General features: G+C 33.5%; 1 protein-coding gene across 1 annotated transcript in view; it reads left to right on the top strand.

Moving 5' to 3' along the window:
• The first annotated feature begins 3,249 nt into the window (after window positions 1-3,249).
• Window positions 3,250-22,718, top strand: part of qua (villin like protein quail) — a 71,941-nt gene continuing 52,472 nt past the window's right edge. The window contains exon 1 of the mRNA XM_085955923.1: window positions 3,250-3,440. Within this exon, the coding sequence (XP_085812049.1) occupies window positions 3,417-3,440 (24 nt within the window). The 5' untranslated portion in view covers window positions 3,250-3,416. The remainder of the gene's footprint in view (window positions 3,441-22,718) is intronic.

The raw sequence follows: 22,718 nt of genomic DNA, 5'->3' as shown, positions 1-22,718 counted from the left end.
CTAGCTAACTATATTAGAAATACAATCATATTATAGTATAAGTATATTTATATAAAATTCTGAATGATTCAAAAATAAGTTAGTAAGTAGGTCCTCGTAAGTATCAAATCAATGGGTACAATTCAGTTATGAGGAATACAGCGGAAAACACATTTTGAAAATACCCGACATACTGGATTATTTGTTAGTTTGAGTTAGTTTAGGTTAGGTTAGGTTAGGTTAGATTTGGTTAGGTTAACCTAACAAATAATCCAGTATATCGGCTATTTTCAAAATGTGTTTTCCGCTGTATTCCTCATAACCGAACTGTACCAATCAATGTTATTATAGAATCTAATAAAATTTGAGCATTATTATGTGCAAATAAGCGTCACATCTAAGTGGTTTTGTAATATACACAACTTAATTCACGGTGAAATGCTCCACGAACAACTCGTCATTTTTTTGTTTCAATACTATTTATTATAATATTTCAATATTAACCGAGATTACGATGTGTTGGTGGTGTTTGTTAGTTTTTTTAAATTCAATTAAACCCTGCAAAATCCAAGCCATAGTAGATAATAGTCAAAAAATATTGAGTTTAAAAAAAACTAACCGACACCATCTGTAATATATATTCTTAATTCAACGAAAACAAAAAAGTATGACTGAAAAGTGTGTCAGATTGACCATAGCATACCTAAACTATCATGGTTTGGTTTAGGCAGGGTTTAATTGATTTTTAAAAACTAACCAACACCATCTGGAAATTGTATTCTTTGTTCAATGAAAACAAATAAGTATGACTGGAAAAATTTAGTGTGCACTATTTATGTCGAATCTTAACAACCTACCTCCACCCCTCGCCACTGCTATATGGCTATCCCTTTCTGATTATAAGCTCACGGTGAACTGTGCTACGGCGTACTGCAAAATTTATATGTAACCGTGAAAATATTGTGCATTATTTATGCTTTGGAACTTTCTGACGTAACTATACGTTTTTTGCGATAGAAAGAAAACGGCCAAAAATAAAATTCGTACCTATAATACCCGAAATAATGTGTCCCATTAAAATGAAAGTGGATATGTTATCTAAACTACAATGACAGCTGGCTATCATTTCTTCCAATTTCACATTGTTTTCTTAACGTAATTGTGTCCGCTACAATTTTAGGGTTTTCCGTTAGAGCGTGGGAAATTTTCAAGCGTGAAGACACCAAAAATGCCGGCTATACGTAAATAAAGTGTTGGCTTCGGAATGTGCATTGTAATCATTGTGGTTACCTACTGTCAAAACAATTGCACAATGACTAAAAAATGTCGGGATCCATCTGAGAGATTTTGTCGTAAATGACGTGAGAAAGTTGATTATCTGAATCTTTTGTCACATTAAAATGCCTAAAATATTAATGCCTGTGATTATTCTGAGTACGCAGTACTTATTTGTATTTTTCTGTAGTTATGTATATAAAATAAATTTTTATTATTTATTATATTGTGTGTTCATGAATTCACGATTATTTACTTTCACAATAATACATGTTCATTATTATCAACTTAGAAATTTTGATAATATATAATATTAAATAATAATAGGTAACCAAAGATGTTTAATGTTTTTCCAAATGAAGCCTTCTTTGGTTTTATTAAAAATCACTAAAGGCAATTTCAGTTTGACGTAATTGTCACTTTTATTTTATGCAAAACTATCAGAACCTGAAGCTCTTTTTTCAGTACGAAAATTAACTGTCGTATTTGACCTTTTTTGTCAAATACGTTCATACGTTTAGGCTTGATCACAATGTTAAAAGAATTTCTTCATCACCTTCGGTAGGTATCCTACTTTATTGTTTCTATAAATATATCTCAATATAAAAATATATCTCGATATCCATTACCAGATCACTTCACCGTACTTCAGCCAATACGGAGCCCAAACAATATGCCCATTCTCAAGTTTGCTTCGATTAATGAATATCCGTAAGTACTTACTTATAGAAAAATAAAACATTGAAAACGAGTTTAGTACCAAATCAGACGTGCACACATACAAGTGAGATGGAGGGGGGCCATTTCGAATATAATATTTAACTATTATAGGTTTTAAGACGGTGGGGGGGAGCGGGATAACAGAATCTAGCAGGTGCCACTGACTTCCGCATTTACCCCTCCTACTATGACATATAACTTTTTGCCGCACTTTGGAAATTTCTCGCACTTTTCGGCTACATTCATCATACCTAGACACCCCACACTTCGAGTCTAGCTATGAACACCTAGTTTGCAGCTATAACTACGTATACGCACCTACGAGTTATTATAAATGGCTATCGAACGCACGTGGCCTAATGGTCATAATTATTAAGATCGTTAGTGTCCGTTGTTTTGTCTTTTAGACATGCCGTATCAGAATCTTAACACAGACCTTGCGTGCTGTAGAGTTTGATTCACCTAAAAAAACTTCCTGGGGGACCCAATCCCCCAAATAGGAAATTTAATTAGCTTTCATTTTTATTTGAAACATTTTTTCTACATGCACCGTTTCCAAAATATAAGCGAAAAACCAAAAAATAGTACCTTTCAACCCCCTCCCGCCTTTAGCTCGCCTCCCAGGGGCGGGGACTTTTAGTATGTTTACCTACTAACTACTCCTAACAAAGTCCTGAAGTCAAAAATTCTCGCATATTCCATGCACAATATATTATTCATTGACTGGACTAATTCTTAAGTCGGTACTTCAGTGAAACGGCAAATAATTTTCAACTATACGTGTGACGAAATTTTGGACTCGCTGGCAATCGGAGAGCGAACGTCGAGCTGTGAACACGTCAATTTGTTTCGTGATGGCGACGGGGGTATTAATTCTTAAATCGTGTAAAGATGACTAAAAAACGTTACCCATTTACTTGAAAAAGAAAACATGTCAATGAATATATTATTATTGTTACTAATAGAACAATAAACAGAACATTAAATGGACGCATGTTGGATTTATATGACAAATTATATTTCGTTCGGCACGCGTCATTTGCACAATCCGCGCATCGCCTAGTCACGATCTTTTTAGACCATGCCTCAACTGATGTAGGTACAGCCTTAAAATTACAGCAATTGAAAATTCGTGCGTCGATATTTTTGTGTTTATAAAAAATTTAGGCTAAAGGGACATTTTCCAAGTGGATTGAAAGCCTCTGATAGTCTGATTGATATTTCAAATGATTGTAAAACCTGTGCACGGATGGCAGGGGGGAAAAAAGTGAATATTCCAAACATGTTGTCAGTAATGCAACTGGAGTTAGTGCGTGCGACCATTCGATCACCTGATCATTAATTAATGTTTTATCGAAACGGCGGATGATTAAGACGTTTTCTAATCATCATTATTATTACCTTTTGTTTCTCGCCAAGTTGCAGTATGCAAAGTATTCACAATGAATAATTGCAACAAGACGAACGTGAGTGCTGCACTTTCTTACATTTACATAAAATTAGCTTATTACTATAATAAGTAGATATCTATTGTGATCAGTGATGATGCACTTTTCTCTAATATAATAAAATTAAGGTAATTGTACCGCAGAGGTGGACAGTGGAGCTTTTTTTTTTTTTTTACAAAAACAGTTTATTCCATCCAGACAATTATAAAAAATACCTTTTTCTGTCGGCGCATCGGCTTTTCGATCCAAAAATCGTTAATTGAAAATTTGAAATTTTCATACATTTTGATACACCATTATCACAAACTAAGATTATATGAGGTAATATTAGGTTGGGGTAGGTTAGATTATGTTAGGTTAGGTTAGGTTTGGTTTGGTCTAAAAAGAAAGTTGCAAAATCTCATGTTCACCCTGCGGCACATTTACCAAAATTAATATCATTAAAATATCCATAATATAACCATCAAAAAACTGTTGTGTGTATTACTCGTATAAGGTATTTACAATATTCTCTCTAATTTTATATTGCATCTGCGAGCAAAAAAAAACTGGTTCACTGAAGCGGGCCCCCAGGCTAGGATGTTTGGCGCCCCCCCCCCCCTACCTAACGCGAAGGATAAAAGCAGTGTGACACTCTACAATAGCGTTTATGGTGTACGCGGTAAAAATTAATGTTTAAATTTAGTGTTTTTTTGTATATTTTAATACACCTATTTTAATTATGGAGTTCAGTATTGATACACAATTAAAAATTGTATCGCACAACCACATATAATTTTAAATAATAATATTATTGTAGGAAAATAGCGCCAGGCGACTTTTTTTACCAGTGAAGCAAATTTGTGATGTGTGTTTATCTCACTTGTCTGGTCGACTCGCCTCGCCGGGCCCCTCCTGAGCCCGAGATCCCAGGGGTGCATGATGGTAATAGTGCCACAGATGACCGCATGACCTTTTATAACTTTCTTTTTAGACCAAAACCAACCTAACCAGACGCCTCAAGTAGTTCAGAGCGTAAGGCGCTGGCCTTCCTCTCGAGAGTTCTGGGTTCGATCCCGGTGAGGACACATTATTTATGTGTTTTTCTCAAAGCCTGGGTGTTTGTGATTTTTCAAATGGCCACGCCGACTTGATATCAACTAAGGCCAACTTTGAGGCATTCGAAAAATTTGCTGCGTCATATTATGGAGGACGGAATAATTCCGATCCCTCCTTAGATTCATCACTGTCAACTCCTGACTCCTCTGTTTCGGCAGAGTTTCAGTACACGGGTACAGATGACACTTCATGTCATTAAAGATAAATGACGGCAGAGCAAGTCAAGGTTCATTTTATTTTCTAAAACTCTTTCTTTAAACACTAAGGTGCATGGTTGCTACATCAGTCTCGTGCAGCATCGCTTCGGGACAAGGAAGTGTGGCACTAAAATCTTTTCATTCTGACACGTTTATAGCGTCATGGAAGGCGGCCGAGCACAAACCGCGGTTGCTTATACATGGCGGGTGGAGATGGGGCAACTCAAATCATTGTCCAAATTACTAACAACCACCTTGTACGAAAAAGCAAGGACATGGTTATTAATAATTATAAAAAACTTAACCTAACTTAACCTAACCTAATCTACCCCGACCTAATCTTAGTGTGTGATAATGATGCATTGAAATGTGTGAAAATATCAAACTTTAAATTAACAATTAATTATTGGATAGAAAAGCATCTACGCCTACAACAGAAAAAGGTATATAGCATAATTGTTTACACGTAATAAACTGTTTCTGCACAAAAATTGGTCATGCGGTCATCTGCAATAATATATTATATAGGTAGTATTATAAGTAGGTAATATAGAAAAATATCAGAATTGAGATGTCATGACATCCTGATGGAAAAACTCCAACTTATTGGATTGTCGGATCGATTTTTGAAGCTATTCGGGAGTTATTTTAGGAACCGTCAAGAATACGTATCGTACGGCCTTTATCAGTCACAGACCTTTTACACATTTTCTGGTGTCCCCCAGGGCTCAAACTTAGGGCCGTTGCTGTTCACGATTTTTATAAATGACATAGCATTGGTAATAAAAAATGCTACGTTTTTGTTGTTCGCTGATGACTTGAAACTCTTTTTGGAAGTTGTCACCTTGGACGATTGTCGTCAGCTCCAACTTGATATAGATAATATATTAAATTGGGGCAGGCGTAACAAACTAGAATTCAATATTGATAAATGCAATCTTTTATCGTTTACCAGAGCCTCAAAAGTGTTGTTTTTCCAATACTCGATGCATGGCAGAGTTTTGTCACGAATATCATCTGTAAGGGATCTTGGCATTACGTTTGAAAGTAAACTGACATTTATTAGCCATATAGTTACCATTTGTAACAAAGCGCTTAAAATGTTGGGCTTCGTCATGCGTACTTCCCGGGTCTTTTCAGATGTTACGGTATTAAAACTTTTATTTAATTCTTTAGTTCGAAGCAGACTTGAGAGTGGGTCTATTGTTTGGGCACCGCACCAGTTGAAGTATGGCCTTATGGTGGAGAGGGTACAGAAGAAATTCTTGAGACTCCTTTACTTGAGGTTGTATGGATACTATCCGTGGCTTTATCCAACTGACTTTCTCTTAGGCATGCTTACATACTGCAGTCTGCAATTTAGAAGAAATCTTTATTTAGCTACGTATTTTTTTCGACTTATACAAGGTATAAATGAGAACTCTGCCATTCTGGGCAGTGTTGACCTGTGTGTCCCTGATAACTATTTTAGAAATAGAGACCATCAGTTGTTTATTCTCCCGAGGTGCAGAACCAACCTGCCACTGGTAATTCCAATTGGGAGAGTGATAACTATGTTCAACGAAATTGCTTCGGGTGTTGATATATTCCACCTACGTGAGAATGAGTTTAGGTGGATGTTGTTTTATAAATTCTTAAAATAGGGTCTGCTTAACTCATCCGGTGTACTTCCTTGTACCTATCTAATTCATCTACTGATACCTATATCTCTTTTTTTATGTAATACTGTTATATTTATATATCTTTGTTTCTAAATGTCATGTTGTGAACGTCTTAAGCTTATAATTTGTAATGTCCACAATATGTTAAAAAAATAAATGAATTGAATTGAATAGAGTTGTAAGGTAGGTACGCGAAAACTTTTTAAAAGCTGTCATCCATAGTTTGAATTTTTCACAACTTTGTATGCGAATGTTTATATTTATGTGTGTCATACGGTAAAACGGGGTGTATAGGAACGTTTTCAGGTTTCAAATTAAATTTAAACTCTATGCTGTATGACTGAAACGCTAAATTCGCTTGCCAAAACTTGTATCTTATTCAGCAGTATGGTTTGGTGAATGGGAACACTCAATATTCACTCGCCATCAATGTTTTCCCAAAATTATGATCTGTTCCTATTCACCAGCTAAACGGGATCAGTAGGAACGGAGAGTGAAAAACAACAAATTTTATTGAAATACATAAAGAATTATTTATTTAGAAAATGGAAACTGTATTATTTCTTTAATCAGTGGAATAGCTAGAACAAAAATAGGTACTTACATATTTAATTATGTTCTGTTCATTCATCGACATAGACACGTTGGTTCGACAAAGTTTTTCAGACCTGCAAAACATGCGAATCGCAACAAACTTTTTCACGTCTGATAAATAACAAATGGTCAAGTTTCCCGTCCTATCCGAGTTTCCGAAAGGCAGAAAAATAAATTTTCTGTCAAATAACATACATATTGGAACGCAAATGATAGCATTTTGGCAATTGCACTACTCTGAATCTTTTTACCGGGAACTGTTCCTATTCACCCCGTTTTACGGTACTTTATTAATTCATGGACGCTGATTCGACTCATTTCTCATCATTTAAATTATAGTTACGTAACTATAATAGGTATGCAAAATGGGTAATTTGACATAAATATTCAACTATTTTTTTAATTTCTGTTCCTTGCGTGTTACTTTCACACACATAATTATATTATATTAAGTATATTATATGCCTTGAAACAATCATAATAGTTCATAAAAAAAACGTTAACCGCTAGTAACTTTTTTAATAAACATTAATCTATACATTCAGCCAGCAAACACAATAAGATAGTTTCTTCGAAATTTCAAATTTGAAAGATTCATTTTTGATTATTGATCCTGACAAGCTTTATACTCTCAATAATATTATCTATGATTTAGTTACCTATTCGTTGTATTTTTTATTCAATACAGACTAAAGGCTTTATTCACTACATGGAATTATATTATTATTACATTAAATGTAATGATGATTACCTATTCAGGTCGATAATAGAGTATTCATATTATTATCTACCGGTACGAGGGAACCGTTATATATGAGAAACACCACTAGTGATGAATGGTTGATAAAAATATAAGTATAAAAACGGCTTCTCTTAATTCAATCAATCTCTCTTTATTCTCCAATAAAGTTAGCGGTTATCACGTAAATAATAATATTATTTAAATAGCATTCAACGTAATATTAAATCAATTTAAGTGAATGCCGGAAGAATTTTCTTCCGATAATAATTATTTTCACTAAAGCTATTTTGTTTTATTGCACATTTCCAAAGAAAGAAATTACCTATTTCTACGTTATTTTGATAAATTAAAAACCACAAACCATGTAATATTATTTAAATTATATAATAGCAATAATAATTATGCCAGGTTGTCATGTAGGTACCTTTATTATGTGGTAGGAAATATAGGTATATGAGCGATCACGTAATGCAATTAAATTTAATATTACAGAACATTGAATTTACGTGTTCAATATATTGTTTTCTAGAATTCTTGTACACAGTAAATACTATTATTTAATCAGATTCGTATTAGAATAATAAAATAATAGGTCATATTCACAGAACAGATAATAAATAAAATTTCGATAGGCTATACCAGCGATTTCCAAATTGGGAGGCGCAAAGGGTTGCAAAGGGAGCCACGAAAAGTTTAACACAATTAATGTAGCCACAAGTTTGCAGTTTGCAAATGCTTAGTTTATATAACGGTCGCTAGTTATAAACTACATAAAAAAAACAGTCCTATAAAAGGTTGTTTGCAAATCCGTCTGAAAATATGGAGACTAATTTAATAATACCTCACTTCTATAGTATATTGTGAAGCGCGCTGGCTATCTTGTGAAAAAATGAAATAAAAGGGTCAAATCATAATCTTGAAATTTCAGTAAAATTTGATTAGGAACTCCCATGTATAATTTAGGAAACACTACATTAGAGCACCACACTGCCCTTAACCTCAGCGATAGGTAGGTGGACCCGATAAAGATCCTGGCCTGGGGGTCCGCTTCAGGATGTGGGGCCCATGATAGAATCCATTTGTCAATGAACGATGATGAATTTGGATTGACTACTATTGAAATTCATTGTGCTAATAAACAAGCACATTCATCGCATGAAAAACAAATTAATTTAAAAATGAATGTAGGTAATATAAGTAGTAAAACCTTGTTTATTTTTATACTTATTCTTTCTCCACTTTTGTGTTATTAGTACATTGTTGACTATTTAAAAAGGAGTTGTATTATTTAATGAAATAAAGGGGAGCGAGGCGCCAAGATTAGATTTTTTTTAAAAGGAGGCGTAGTAACATAAAGTTTGGAAACCACTGGGCTGTATTACTAATACAGTAAATTTTGACGCAGGGTTTTGAATGTGTGAGTGTCCTACGAAAATTAACCACGCATTATAGACGTGCAATAGTGTGTGTAGGTAATACACCAATATTAAATGAGTGTCAATGCATAAACCGAGAGCAGTTGTCAGAATTCTACGTATAACGTATTCTTGATATGTGTTTAAATTTATCCCGTATTCTTCTTTACTCGAGATCGGTTGCCTGCTTCTCCTTACCATTTAGGTATTTCAATTCTGTTACCTGGGTTGTATTTTTATCGAACTGAAATCACCTCGTTACGTAATTGTTATCAAATTCTATGATTTCTCTAACCGTAGTTGAATTTTCATTAATTAAATTAATTCACCTGAAGTAGTGCAAAATTCGTCACAAAATATCATATCTGCATGAAAATAAACAGATGAATTTTAAACATTATTATTTATTTTGTAAATCTTGATTCAGATTGTTAATTTGCCTTATTAATTTTCACTTCTACGAATGTTCAAAAAAACAACTATTTTAACAGCTGGCAATTATTGTATTGTGAGTTTGTCACATCCGCTCAAAGGAAATCTTTCACAAGTTGCGTTTTTTCAATTGAATAATAAATAATGCAATCTGAAAAACTGCTTATTTCTTTTTTATATTTTATTGTCGGCGACAATTTATATTATTTGTGGTAAGCGAAGTGAAGTGACGATTGCCATAATACGGTTAAAGAAGTCATTTTTATTAATCGAGCAATTTGTCGCAGTTTTATTTCGAGAAAGTGAGGTCAATAATCCAAACTTGAGTCGAACCGCTCAGAGGATAGTAGTTTAATAAGGAAAAACAAAATTATCTGACATTCCCTCGTTTGACGTTATTTTCTCAGTGGCGTGATCAAGTTTATAAATTATTAAACACTACAAATTATGAAACATAAATTATTGTACCCCTACCAATCGTTAAGATTAAGGGCAGTGTAATGCTCTACAGCAGCGTTTACCAAATGATATTCTGCGGAACCCAATAGTTATCGCATGATAAACTTAATAGTATATATACCGTGTATTTTTAGTGATTTATTTATTTTTATTTAATCATGTACTTATATCAATTATCATAGCGTCGCCCCAAAAGCAAAAGGGGACAGTTTTGAGTTATGAATGTAGTTTTTTTCGTATTTTTTTTTCTCTACATTATAGGCAAAGTGGCATTTGTGGAGCTAAATCCATGAAATCACAATTTACGAAATAAAATAAAGGTCGCTTGTATATTTGTAAACTAATCTTCAATTAATGTATAACAAAAACGTAACATGTACTCGATTTTGCCCGTCTATGTTCAGTGGCTATAAAAATAATAGGTATAAGAAAAGGGTAGGTACTATGTGTAATTATTTTTAAATATGTAAAGGCCTTTGCACAAAAAAAAGATTTTTTTGCAGAAAAGGGGCTCTTGTTAAAAAAAAATCATATTTAAAAATAAGTCACCTGTGCTCTGAATTTCATTTCAAAATATTTAGAAATAATAAACTTAAAATGCGTTTTTCTCAAAACTCTATTTTTGCACAAGTGCCCGTTTGCTTTTGGGGCGACGATAATACCCCATCAAATCGCATCGCATAACCACATATTTAAAAACGTTAATTTTCTCGAAGTAAAATTGCGTACCAAATTTTTTTTTACTATTAGAAAAAATTGTCATGTGTGTTTAGCTCACTTAGCTGGTGAACCCGCTACGCCGTGCCCCCAAGCTAAAGCCCTGTCAGCCCTCCCTCTTGTAGGGGTTATTATGTATCATACATAATGTACCATCACAGTATTTAACTTGAACAAATAGTAGTATCAATTTAAATACCACCGGTCAAACTTTCGTAGCATCCATCAATAAGGGTTTCAAATGATTTGTACTTTGTAGGTACTTATTTTGAGGCCCGATGGTAAAAATAGCTATGCAACAATATCTATTCACGGAACATTGTTTATGTGTTAAAATATATTGTTAATAATCATCGTCATCAGTCTGAATCTATCCACTACTGGATGAAGCCCTCTCCAAGCTGATTTCACTTATCTCGGTCCTGTGCGTTGCGTTGCCACGTACTTCTGCAAAACTTTATCATTTCATCGATCCAGCGGCCTCTAGGTCTACCTTGCGGACGTTTTGTACCTCTCGGATACCACTGGATAACTAAATTTGTCCAACGATTGTCTCTTCTTCGAGCTATGTGCCCAGCCCATCTTCATTTGAGGCTTTTAACGAACTCTATCACATCGCAAACCCTTATCTGCTTCCTTATCATTACATTAGGAATATACAATTCGAAACTCAGAATAATGCATGCTTTACTTTCAGCACTCGTTACGTCTCGCACCCTATGAGTTTAGACCGTGGCATGACGAACGAGAAACGCCATTCAAATTTATTGTGATTGCGTCCCTAGAAGAAACTCTCAAGACTGTAAACATTGTACAATCTAGCTAGAAGATAGAACATACAGGTTTACCAATTTGACTTCTTATAATGTTAATTAATCCCAACGGTGGAGTAGACCCCATGTGCCACGCCTAGAATTTATCGTATGATGGTATTTCAAGTTATGTTTGATCCAGAGCAAGAAGCCAAATGGGTTGGTTGATTGACTAACAACCATTCTCCGAAAGACTTATATATTAATAAAACTTACACTCTGTTGAGAGCTATTTATGCTCTGCTTGGAAACAATTAGGTATGTTAATTCATATGTATGGCACTTCGATCGAACTCAGGTGAAAAATTACCACTTTTCTATGTTTCCCAGAAAGGGTCTTTTAAGCTACGCCTATGGAATATACCGCTACTGTCCTCAACAGAAATACGATAAGCAATGCATACCTAATGGATCATACCATATAATATCGTATACTATATTGATATATCTAAGAAATTGACACCACTGACATATTTTCTCATTTCTCATTTCTCATTATCTATTATTTATTTTGAAAGAACTTTTCTTCTGGATCGAATGATTATTTTGCTGAAACTTTTATTAAATTATACGCGGTAGAGTCAGTCGTGCATGTTTCACTATAAACACATTATCATTAGAGGCACTCATTGCGATTTAAGTTTCGATAGTATCTACCCATATGAGTAAGATAGTATGTTATAATATTACATACTATATTATTAATACCTACTTTCAAAATAATTGAATTATTTTGAACGCATTTGACAATTTGACATTATAGTGAAACGCAAAAGAGCGCATGTCTAAAAACATACTCTTTTTGCCATAGCAAATGTTTAATGAATAAAATAACATTTCAATAAACTATTTTTTTTATTCAACGAATAAGACACAAGATTTCAGAATGTAATATTGAATATACATACTTTGAAAACATCACATACATAATATTTACACTAGAAAATTAAATAATGGAGTAATCCGCGACGTCGGTTACTAATTAAGGAATTAATTGATATCTACATTGATTTATTATACTAAAACCGATAGCCAACCTTATAACGGAATTCGATAAGCATTTCATGTAACAACTACTAGTTAAAATCGTCGTAATTATCTAACGCGCCCGTACTTTAATTGGTGAAACATACTGGCGCGAATCCAGCAGATACAGTTTCAAGTCCCGTCGGGCGTCGTATATTTTTCTACAAAACGATTTTTTCTAGTGTGTATATGCAAGATATGTTTTCAAATTATGTATAATTAATAAAATAACACGTAAATCTTTTAAAATATAGATAATTAATATATTATGCAAATACAAGCTAAATAGTTTTAGATTAGTTATCAAATGTTCAGATGTTTTTTTAAAAGTCAAACGAAATATCAAAAGTTTGCGTTAAAATAACAAATATGAACTGTAACCGTGTGTTTTTTTTTATCGTACTTATATTGCAATTATGTATTTTAGCTATTTTGTTTTTTGATTCATTTATAAATGAAATTCTGTGCCAATTTTGTAATAAAGTCGTGTCTTCTACCTTCCTTCTATTCCAACGTTTATTCCTTGAGAATGAACTGTGCTACGAGCACGAAACGTCAGATATGCATATGACGATAAATCACCAAGACAATGCAACAATCGTGAAAGTTTCAAACAAAATACTTACACGTTTTTCGTGTCAATCAATTACCAATTAATGACACATTGTCTTATTCTTACAAGTTAGCACTATGTTTTTGATCACAGGGTCCATGACTTGTTTATCACACAACAGCGACAGTGCATGTCCATATATTGACTTTATTGCCTACTCGAAAAAAGTGAGAATTTCCCAGAGAAACTATGGATTAATGAACCATAGCAAAAAGAGGAACTTCATAACGGATATCCACAACCTGACGTTTCTAGAATTGAAAACAAATATATGCAAGCTTAATTTCACTAAAAATATTTACGAGTATGTTAAACATTTATCAGTAGAAAATCGTAAATGGTTACTTTTTATAAAACAGGGTCTAATTATTATGATAAATTATTTTTATCAATAAATCGGGAGATTGTTTTGCATAATGCTATTAATGTATTAAAATAAATTTGCATGTGTAAGTCTTTATACACGGCTCACATAACAATGAACTTAACTCATTAACGTCCAAACTCGCTACATTATAGATTTATTATACTTATCTAATAAAATTACAAGATAAAAAGAACTTTTTATATACCACGTTTTTAAATTTTCTGTTGAATCTTATAAATTTGACAATTCTATATGTACGTCCTGAGTGGCAGCGTTCGGCGTAGCGTTGAGCGTTTTGCGCAGGCACTGAGGCCTCACACTATGTATTAATAAATACTTTTTTTTGTACTTGATAGAAATACTGAATACAAATATAGAATACTGAAACGTCATTTTGATATGTCATATTGATTTCCATAGTAACGCACGTATATACTAATAATTTATTTGCTAGGACTGGACACACAAGAAAAAATGTGTACTGGACAAACAAGAATGCGTGCTAATAAGAACGTGGTAAAATAGATCAAAATATCATGAAATAAACAAAGCCGGTATGTAATAAATTGCTGATTCCATACGAATCGTTCGATTTATCTCGGGCGATTTTACGTATAGATAGATATAAAAAAAAAACAAGTTTTCAAAAAACTAGCCTTATGCTTATTAGATACATTACTATTTATTGGTCGTTGAATTAAAATAACGTACCGCTATGAGATTTAGAATAATTTATCAACGCAATGCATGTACACACTACACCAGGGGTAGTCAACCTTTTTATACCTACCGCCCACTTTTGTATCTCTGTTAGTAGTAAATTTTTCTAACCGCCCACCGGTTTCACAGTAATGGTGATTTATAAAGTAGGGAAGTAACTTTACTTTATAAAATGTATCAAGCAGAGTTACAGCTAGTTAAAGCATATAATAATAATTAAATACCAAATACTTTATGTCGGACTTTCGCTAAGTCTAAGCAACTTACTGTTGTTAAATCTATCTTTTTATTTATACGTTGCATACATGCAATCTGCAGATAGATGCATGAAGTCTGATGAAATTACATTTAATTAAGTAATTAAATTATTAATGAGATCCTGATGCATTATCTACTGTTGAGATAAATTCTTTTATGGAGGGTATTATTATCGTATATTTTATGAAAACATAAAGGAAATGTTTTTAAAACCTCTACCGCCCATCATGAAAGCTGGAACGCCCACTAGTGGGCGGTAGGGACCAGGTTTACTACCCCTGCACTACACAGTTGATTTGTATCTACCAAATAACATTGTAGTTGATGACCCAACTAAACCATCCTGGGTCTGACAAATACACATATTGATTTGCAATTTGTGTTTGGAGTCGGAGTATGGACCTAATAAGTTGAACAAGTGGCTAACATTAATTTTTCGTAAAAACAAAAATCTGTTAATACAAACGTCCACCCTCCTCTGGAGGCCCATAATACATGATCTTATTAAGATCGGACATGGTCAAGAAACTACACCCGCGTCACATAACACCCGGTCACGGGTATATCACGGAACCCTACGTTGGACACGAAGCAACAGTATTTTATTATGTCTGGAAATATCACAGGAGCAGTTAACTAAGACTGAGGCCGCCATGCACTCAAGGGGGCTTTGACTAAATTTATCAATCGAGTGCGACATATGCGTCAAATTTAATAATAATTTAATAAATCTTGATCAAAGTTAATAAATAATTTTAATTAGATAATTTTAACATATTCTGACAAATGGTAGTTTTGTGGGTCTGAATAAGTTAAGCAAATAATATGAATAATCCCCGATATGTACGTCAGATCGATCTCGAAAACCTCCAATGCATGAAATATTAGACGATGCATCTCAAAAGAGGCATGCGCGCTTTCTAAGTATGAGAATGCTTAAGAATTGCTTCAGTATTTTATTGAATTTAAATGTTTTACATCATAAACTAAGGAATGTAGTGATTATTGCTAAAACATTAGCCGCAGAAAATACCTCGACGTTTTCATTTAACATTAGTTTTTTTTTTCGATAACACATCGTGGCGTGTTTTCATTATTGTCGGACATGATTGGTTCGGTATAATCATCGGGAAAGCGAAACCGGCACTCTTCAGATGTAAACATTTCGAAATAAAAGTTACAATGCATATATTAATGCATTTTTTCATGATTGTAAACCTCTCACTAAATTATATTGGAAAAACACACTTTAAATAAATAAATAAATAAAACAATTCAGACGTAGCTAAGGCTGATTGTAATATCAATAGTATCAATGTAAAGTAGTTACCTAGGTACTGTTAGGTTAAAAGTTTGCAGATGTATGGAACAAAGTTTAAAACGTTACACGTTAAAAAATAAACTAATCATGTTTTTTTTAAATCGTTAAAGTTGGCAATTGTTTGGGACATGTTTATATCACTTATAACTAAAATCTAAAATATTATCTAAACAGTAAACTTTACACGCATCTTGAATATTTAGCCCAAAAAACAATACAATGTTTCTCGGAGTTCTAATTAGGTATTGTTGAAATTTGAATTATAGTAGGTACCTATCTATTCAGCGAAGGTCGTCGTTTGTGTGTTATAATATAAATAATCGAATACGACAAAGCGCCAACAACTTATCTATTAGCGACATCTTTTTGTGTTACAGAATCAAAATCTGAATCACGTCACCCATCAGACAAAGTGGTCCAATTCAATTGTATTTTTATAGGAATTCGGGAAAAAATCAGCCTCGAATTTTCAGCGGTTGTAATGAATTATCACAATGCCTGATGATGTTATGTTATGCAAACTACCGAAGTCGTGAATTAAGTCTGCATATTATTTTACCTCGAACTATGATTATTATATACGTCATAATTTATTGAAACCAAATTTATTACGCGCTTGATTTTCTAATTACATTGACCAAAAAAATTGTCAGTTTTTATAAGATGTATTTTCAATTCTGTGCGATATATGCACTTTACTTGTCTTCTTTTTGCAATGTTTTCTCCGATCGAACGTTGGTTATATTGATTATTCAAAATTATTCTCGAAAAATCGTCAATGAGATTATCGGGAAATCGAGAAATTTTCACCAGACTTCGACTTCTCATTCAGAACGGAATTTGCTAAATTTGCCGATTATTTTTATTTTGTTGACCGGAAAAGGTCTCGACTTTCAATCAGAGAGGAATTACTAAAAATGACGGTTAAAAAAAATGACCGATCTTTCGAGAATCTCGAGAAAACTATTGCGGGTAGTTTAATTTTAACAAAAATGCAGTTAGATATTTTTAAGTTAATAAAATCGGCATTCGATAAGAAAGATATGGTTACGTGTAAATTATACGCATTACATTTCACCGTAGCACAGTTCGCCGTGAGCTTTCTTAGCACCGAGATTTAAAAAATACGCGTTGTTCGTGGAGCATTACAGAGAATAATGTTCCAATTTTATTAGATCCTAACCTAACCTAACTTAACTTAACCTAACCTAACCTTACAAATAATCCAGTATATCGGCTATTTTCAAAATTTGTTTGCCGCTGGCTCCCGGTAAACCGACAAGAACCGTGTTTTATTTAGACATGAATTTTATTTTAGTACTTAACGACCCAAAGAGGTTGGACGGTCTTTAATATACGACCATATATTTCCGATACAACATTTCACGGTAAAGTGTTGAAACATTTCCGAACACGGAAAGATATTAGGTACTTTTGTTCTGCGAGAACTTTTGTTTTTCACACAGTGATGTAGAAGGGAATGAGACAACTGGGCGCCGCACTGTCGAATGAAATACATATACGTTCGTTACGATTTTACCCAGAAAGTAGACGAAGAATTTTAATCAGTTTCTATCTACTACTTAGAAGTTTTAACTCAACATTTTGCTCTTAACATAATGTTTTTTTTTTATTACGGATTGAGAATTATCATCCCTGACGCTTTATATAAAAATAAAAGTACTCTCTTCTCGTTGGAACCTAAACATAATATGCACAATTAAATCATTATTTACGTGTGAATATTTAAATTCTCATCAAGTAATAAATAATAATTTAAATATAAATAATAATAATCATATTAAATATATATTTTAAAAGTACCTATAATTCACGAACGTTTATTTATTTCTGAATTTCATTCAATTACGTGGCGCCCAGTTGTCCCGACGCTGAATCGTCCTAGACCCGATGTAGAATACATTAATAATCTTTCCAACAGATTCAGCTTTTACATGGTGGTAATTCATATATCGAGTTTATCACTGACTTATTCACCATACATGAAAAATGCTTTACTTAGTGAGGGTAGAAAAGTGTATGTGTATGTAGGGAAGGGATAGTTGATAAAAAGTCATAATTCAGAAGAGGGAATGGGATTTTTTATGATAAAATCTTGAGGATTGACAAGGAACTTATTTTCAGTAATTTTAAACTTTTAATGTCATTTTTAAGTCTACATTATTCGAATGTTATCGAATTTACTGTCTATACAAAGTTTTGATCACTTTCGATTGAGCATTTGTCAGATTCTTTCACATAAACTTAAACGTAAATACTCGAAGTAGCGAAGGGTAGAGGTAGACTGTTACGGCCATCAATAGTGCACACCACAGAACAGATAGTAAATAGAATTCCGATAGGCTATATTAAATACACTACATTTTGATGCAGGATTTTGAAGGTGTGACTGTCCTACGAAAATGAAACACGCATTATGCACGTGCAATAGTGTGTACTATTGGTGGTGGATCTTAATAGCCAAGTCCACTCTTCGCCACTCGGGTATTCTCTAGGTACTTTAAAATTATCAGTTATTCATTAATATTCAAACACACAATAAACAACATCTTAATTTGCCCAACGTGTGGCGCTCGACCACTAGGTTTAGAAACATTCTGTCACTCGTCCATTGCGGGAGCTAGTTAATAAATTACCTGCAATATTTTATTGTTTCTTGAAAATAAAATTGAGTAAAAATATCTAGTATTTTGACAATCACATCCACTAAACTTTGGAACTTTAACACTGCTTGATATAGCTCACCATGTGACTAGTGACGTTCCTGGACAAAATGCCGCCCCTAGGCAGGGGCAAAATGCTACCCCATTTTTATACAATATCTTTTATCATCCTTCTATGATTCCGATATCTAAGAAATGTGTTGTATGGATACATTACTAACAAAATATAATGACCACTAAATCTAATTTTATTTAAATGCCATCTCTGCTTCAATAGACAATATTGGAAGTGCATGGTTTCCTGGTATGGCATGGCATAACTTCCAAAACTCGCGAGTGACTGGCAAAAAAATTTGATACTTAAATTAATTAGGTAAGTATGTGCCTACCTGTAATATTAATATAATTCGCAAATCTGCACGTGTCAATGTTGGTCATCAAGGGCGTGGCATCCTAGGACAACGGAAGTAACATAGACATCGCGAGCCAGACAAAAAAAACACTCATGTTAAACTTTTCATGTTAATTACCTAATACATTCTGTTTCCAGCCAGTGAGCTTATTTTTTTAATGGAAAAATATTTCCGCTATTGCTAAGTATAGGTAGGTACCTATCTATATATTCATAATGATTCTTCTCGATTTGCCGCCCTTTGAGTAACTGCCGCCCCCAAGCGACGCTCGATATGCCTACCCCCACGGGACGTTACTGCATGTGAGAGAATACTAACGTAGTCAAAGAGCATATTTTTTTAATTACCTGCTCTATAGGTATTCATACATTTATTATATTTCGATACTTCGCCCAAATAGCTCTTCGGTGAAATGGCTTGAGAGTGCACTCACATGTTTTCCAGCTTTCCGTATCGATTTCAGTACCTAGATACTTATTACCTTATTAAATAGTATCGTCTCGATTCTATAATAATTTGTATATTATAAGTTATAAAACTAGATAATTGGTATCTAGTTACAACATTGTATTTCAATTATTGCCATAGTATACAGTTATAGGTGAAAGTCAAACCGACAACATACAGATATGTATTCAGAAAACAAACTCGATCTTCCAGTTTTAAAATCAGATTTTTTTTATTATTACTGTTAGTTATATTTTATAATATAGAAATAGCAAGTTGGTAACATGACGAACGAATAATAATTATTATTAGACAATTAATAATTGGCAATAATAATATAAAGCATGGGAGTAAAAAGACGATGCGGTAGGGGGTCGCAATATTAAGCCTCGATAAAACCATAACAAAAAAGGTTACATATAAATTGTTAGTAAAACATTTCACCGTGAAAAAATATACAATAATCAGTTACGTCCCCCAGCCAAAGTAGACTTCAGTAGTAGATCAGCATTTCCACGAAACCTACTGTCAAATAGTTTAAGGTACGTGTAGGTCTATGGCGCTGACTGGTTTGGAGACACCTTTATAAAAATGTTGCCTGTATGATAAACTGGCAATACAATATAAAAATATTGTAATGGGTATAAAATACAACAATATTTATGATTTTTTTTTTAAATATTTTGATTATTTTTTAAACTAAGTTGTTAATATTTTATAATGAAGCGAAAAATTGCAATTATTCCTTCATTTTCCGCCTCTATGCAACGCATTACTAGCCTACCCCCTCTGTACGTCACTGACAATAATAATATCTATATCTATTTGCCATGTACATTTAAGCGCACTCGCGCACATAGGCGGGGGGGGGGGGGTTCAAACAATAATACCATTTTTTATATAATAAGTAAAGTAATATAGGTTAACAATATTCATAACTAAAGAACTCATCGACTTGAATACGAACATAGGTTGATAGGTATATATTTCGACAAATCTGATGTATTTCTAAGTGGTAAGTGCAGCGCATATGAGAGCCAAGTGGGTGTTTTATTTATGCGATCGCGCAACAATGACGCGAACTCGTTCACATGCAAATTTACGTGCGTCAGATACAGCGATAAGTTATGCTTTACAGAGAGACAGAGGCAGATAAATCAAGACAAATATAATATAATGTAATTATTACCTATGGAAAAAAATTAACACCAATTTATTAATGTTGTTATAATACGTTTATATTACTTAATTGTTAAATTAAAAAAACATGCATATAATTTATTGTCATTAATGATTTTTTGTGAAAATTCATTTTGCAGCACCTAAATTTTATTGCATTTTTTTTTGTGAAAAACTATTTTCCTCTATTGTGTCAAATACAATCCACCTCTGTGATTACATTAATAATACCCCCATGTATTCGATCTCATTCATAAATTCACTTAGAATGTTTTCAATTCAAGTATTCCCATCGGCTAAGTATCTAACGAAGTAAATGCAATTTTATTGCACCCACTGAGAGACTTGCCGTAACAACAATCGCATTCTCCACAACACTCAGAAGAGCGGAGGGTACCTCAATACAAAGCCAGTTGTCGACGATCAGTGGAGGCTGAACTTTGTTGTGTTTTTAATTAACTTGTGCATATAGTTATTTTAAGAAAAAAAAATATTGTCCGCATTGACGAGTCCGCAAAAGTATCTAAGTTTCAATTAAGTAATTTAAAACTTCGTCGTGTGTCGATGACAACCATGAATCAATAAGATACTTTAAAAGTAAATTTATAATAATACATATTACAACGTTTTTCTTAGCTCGTATTCTAATTGTCCGGTGGTTGTTTGTCCGGTACAAATCTTGCAATCGATTTTTAACTAACTTTCCGACTAGCTAGACATTTGAAACTTTTAGAATATATCAGAACACGAAGCCAATGCATTTTTTAATACTTTTAGCCATCTTTAAGTAGAATTGACTTCATTTTCAGTTAATTCTGTTTTGTATAAAAAGTTATATCGACACCATTATTGGTTGCTAGGGCTCTGGGGTCCTATCAACTAAAATTATCAATATATACGTGCGTTACTATGGAAATCAATGCGACATGTCAAGTACATTTTTTTTTGATCGTTTAAGCTAGTCAAATCAAGTTTATATGGTTCAACAAAAAAAATAAAAACGTTGTAAATAAAAAGTTCTTTTTATCTTGTAATTATTTTTATAATAAACCGCAAAAATATTTTCTTCGTCTGATGAAAACAATCTTGTATCATAATTTTATGTATTGTATACATAACTACTTAAAAATAATATGTATGTTGTATGTTTTTCTCTTGCCCTCTCGGTGAGAAGTTAGATTTTCTGAGTTTAATGAGTTACAAGAAAGCCTTGTAAAATGTATGATATCCATCGCCCTACACCGGAGTCTTCATCATATGGGAATTTTGACACAGTGTTGTTGCCAATCCACGGTTAGTGGTTATATAATGCTAGTACTGAACTATTCGTAGAGATTATCTACCCATAACGTCTTCTTCTAACGCCACTCTTGTCTCTGCTACTGCCGACTGTCTCTGATTATGTACATGAAGGATATATTTTTTCTGCTTTTTATAGTTTTTAAATATCGAAGGGCCATTCATATATGACGTCACGCTTTAGGGGGGGTCTGATATAATGTGATGCTTTGTGACAAAGAGAGGAGTGGGGTCAAAGAAAATGTGATGTCACAAATTAAATAAAAATATAAAAGGATCTCAAAACTCTGGAGATCGGGGATTTAAGGATAAATATTTAAAATATAAATACATTTATACAGGGTGGTAAAAGGTTATGTGACGAAATTTGATGATGGGGGGGGGGTTAAAAATGGTTTAAATCGTGTGACGTCATATGCAGACGGTCCCTTAAAGTGGGGCCACACCGGCAACAAGTCGCGCGACAACTCGTTAAATTTTACGATAATTATCATGCTTATCGTAAAATTTAACGAGTTGTCGCGCGACTTGTTTTCGGTGTGGCCCCACTTTTAGTATAACAACTGGAAAACTATAGTATCTCGGATATATTATGAGAAAACAAATAAAAGTACAGCTTCCCCAGCTGTCAGCAGCATCAAAAGAAAGATCAACAGTATCTATACGTAGTAGAGGAAGACACCGCATTTCTTGATGCAAGAATCTGTGAAATTTATATAAATGAAGCTCTATAAAACTGTTCTGAGCAGTAATCATTAGAGTGAAGATTACAGTGACGTCTCGTGGGGTAGGCAGATTGAGCGTCGCTTGGGGGCGGCAGTTACTTGAAGGGCGGCAAAACG

This window comes from Rhyacophila brunnea, unplaced genomic scaffold, assembly GCF_057557595.1.
Source record: "Rhyacophila brunnea isolate RB1 unplaced genomic scaffold, BYU_Rbru_1.0 scaffold_5, whole genome shotgun sequence".
Classification (NCBI taxonomy): Eukaryota; Metazoa; Arthropoda; class Insecta; order Trichoptera; family Rhyacophilidae; genus Rhyacophila; species Rhyacophila brunnea.
Note: the sequence above shows the minus strand (reverse complement) of the source record. Positions and strands in the feature narration are given on the sequence as shown.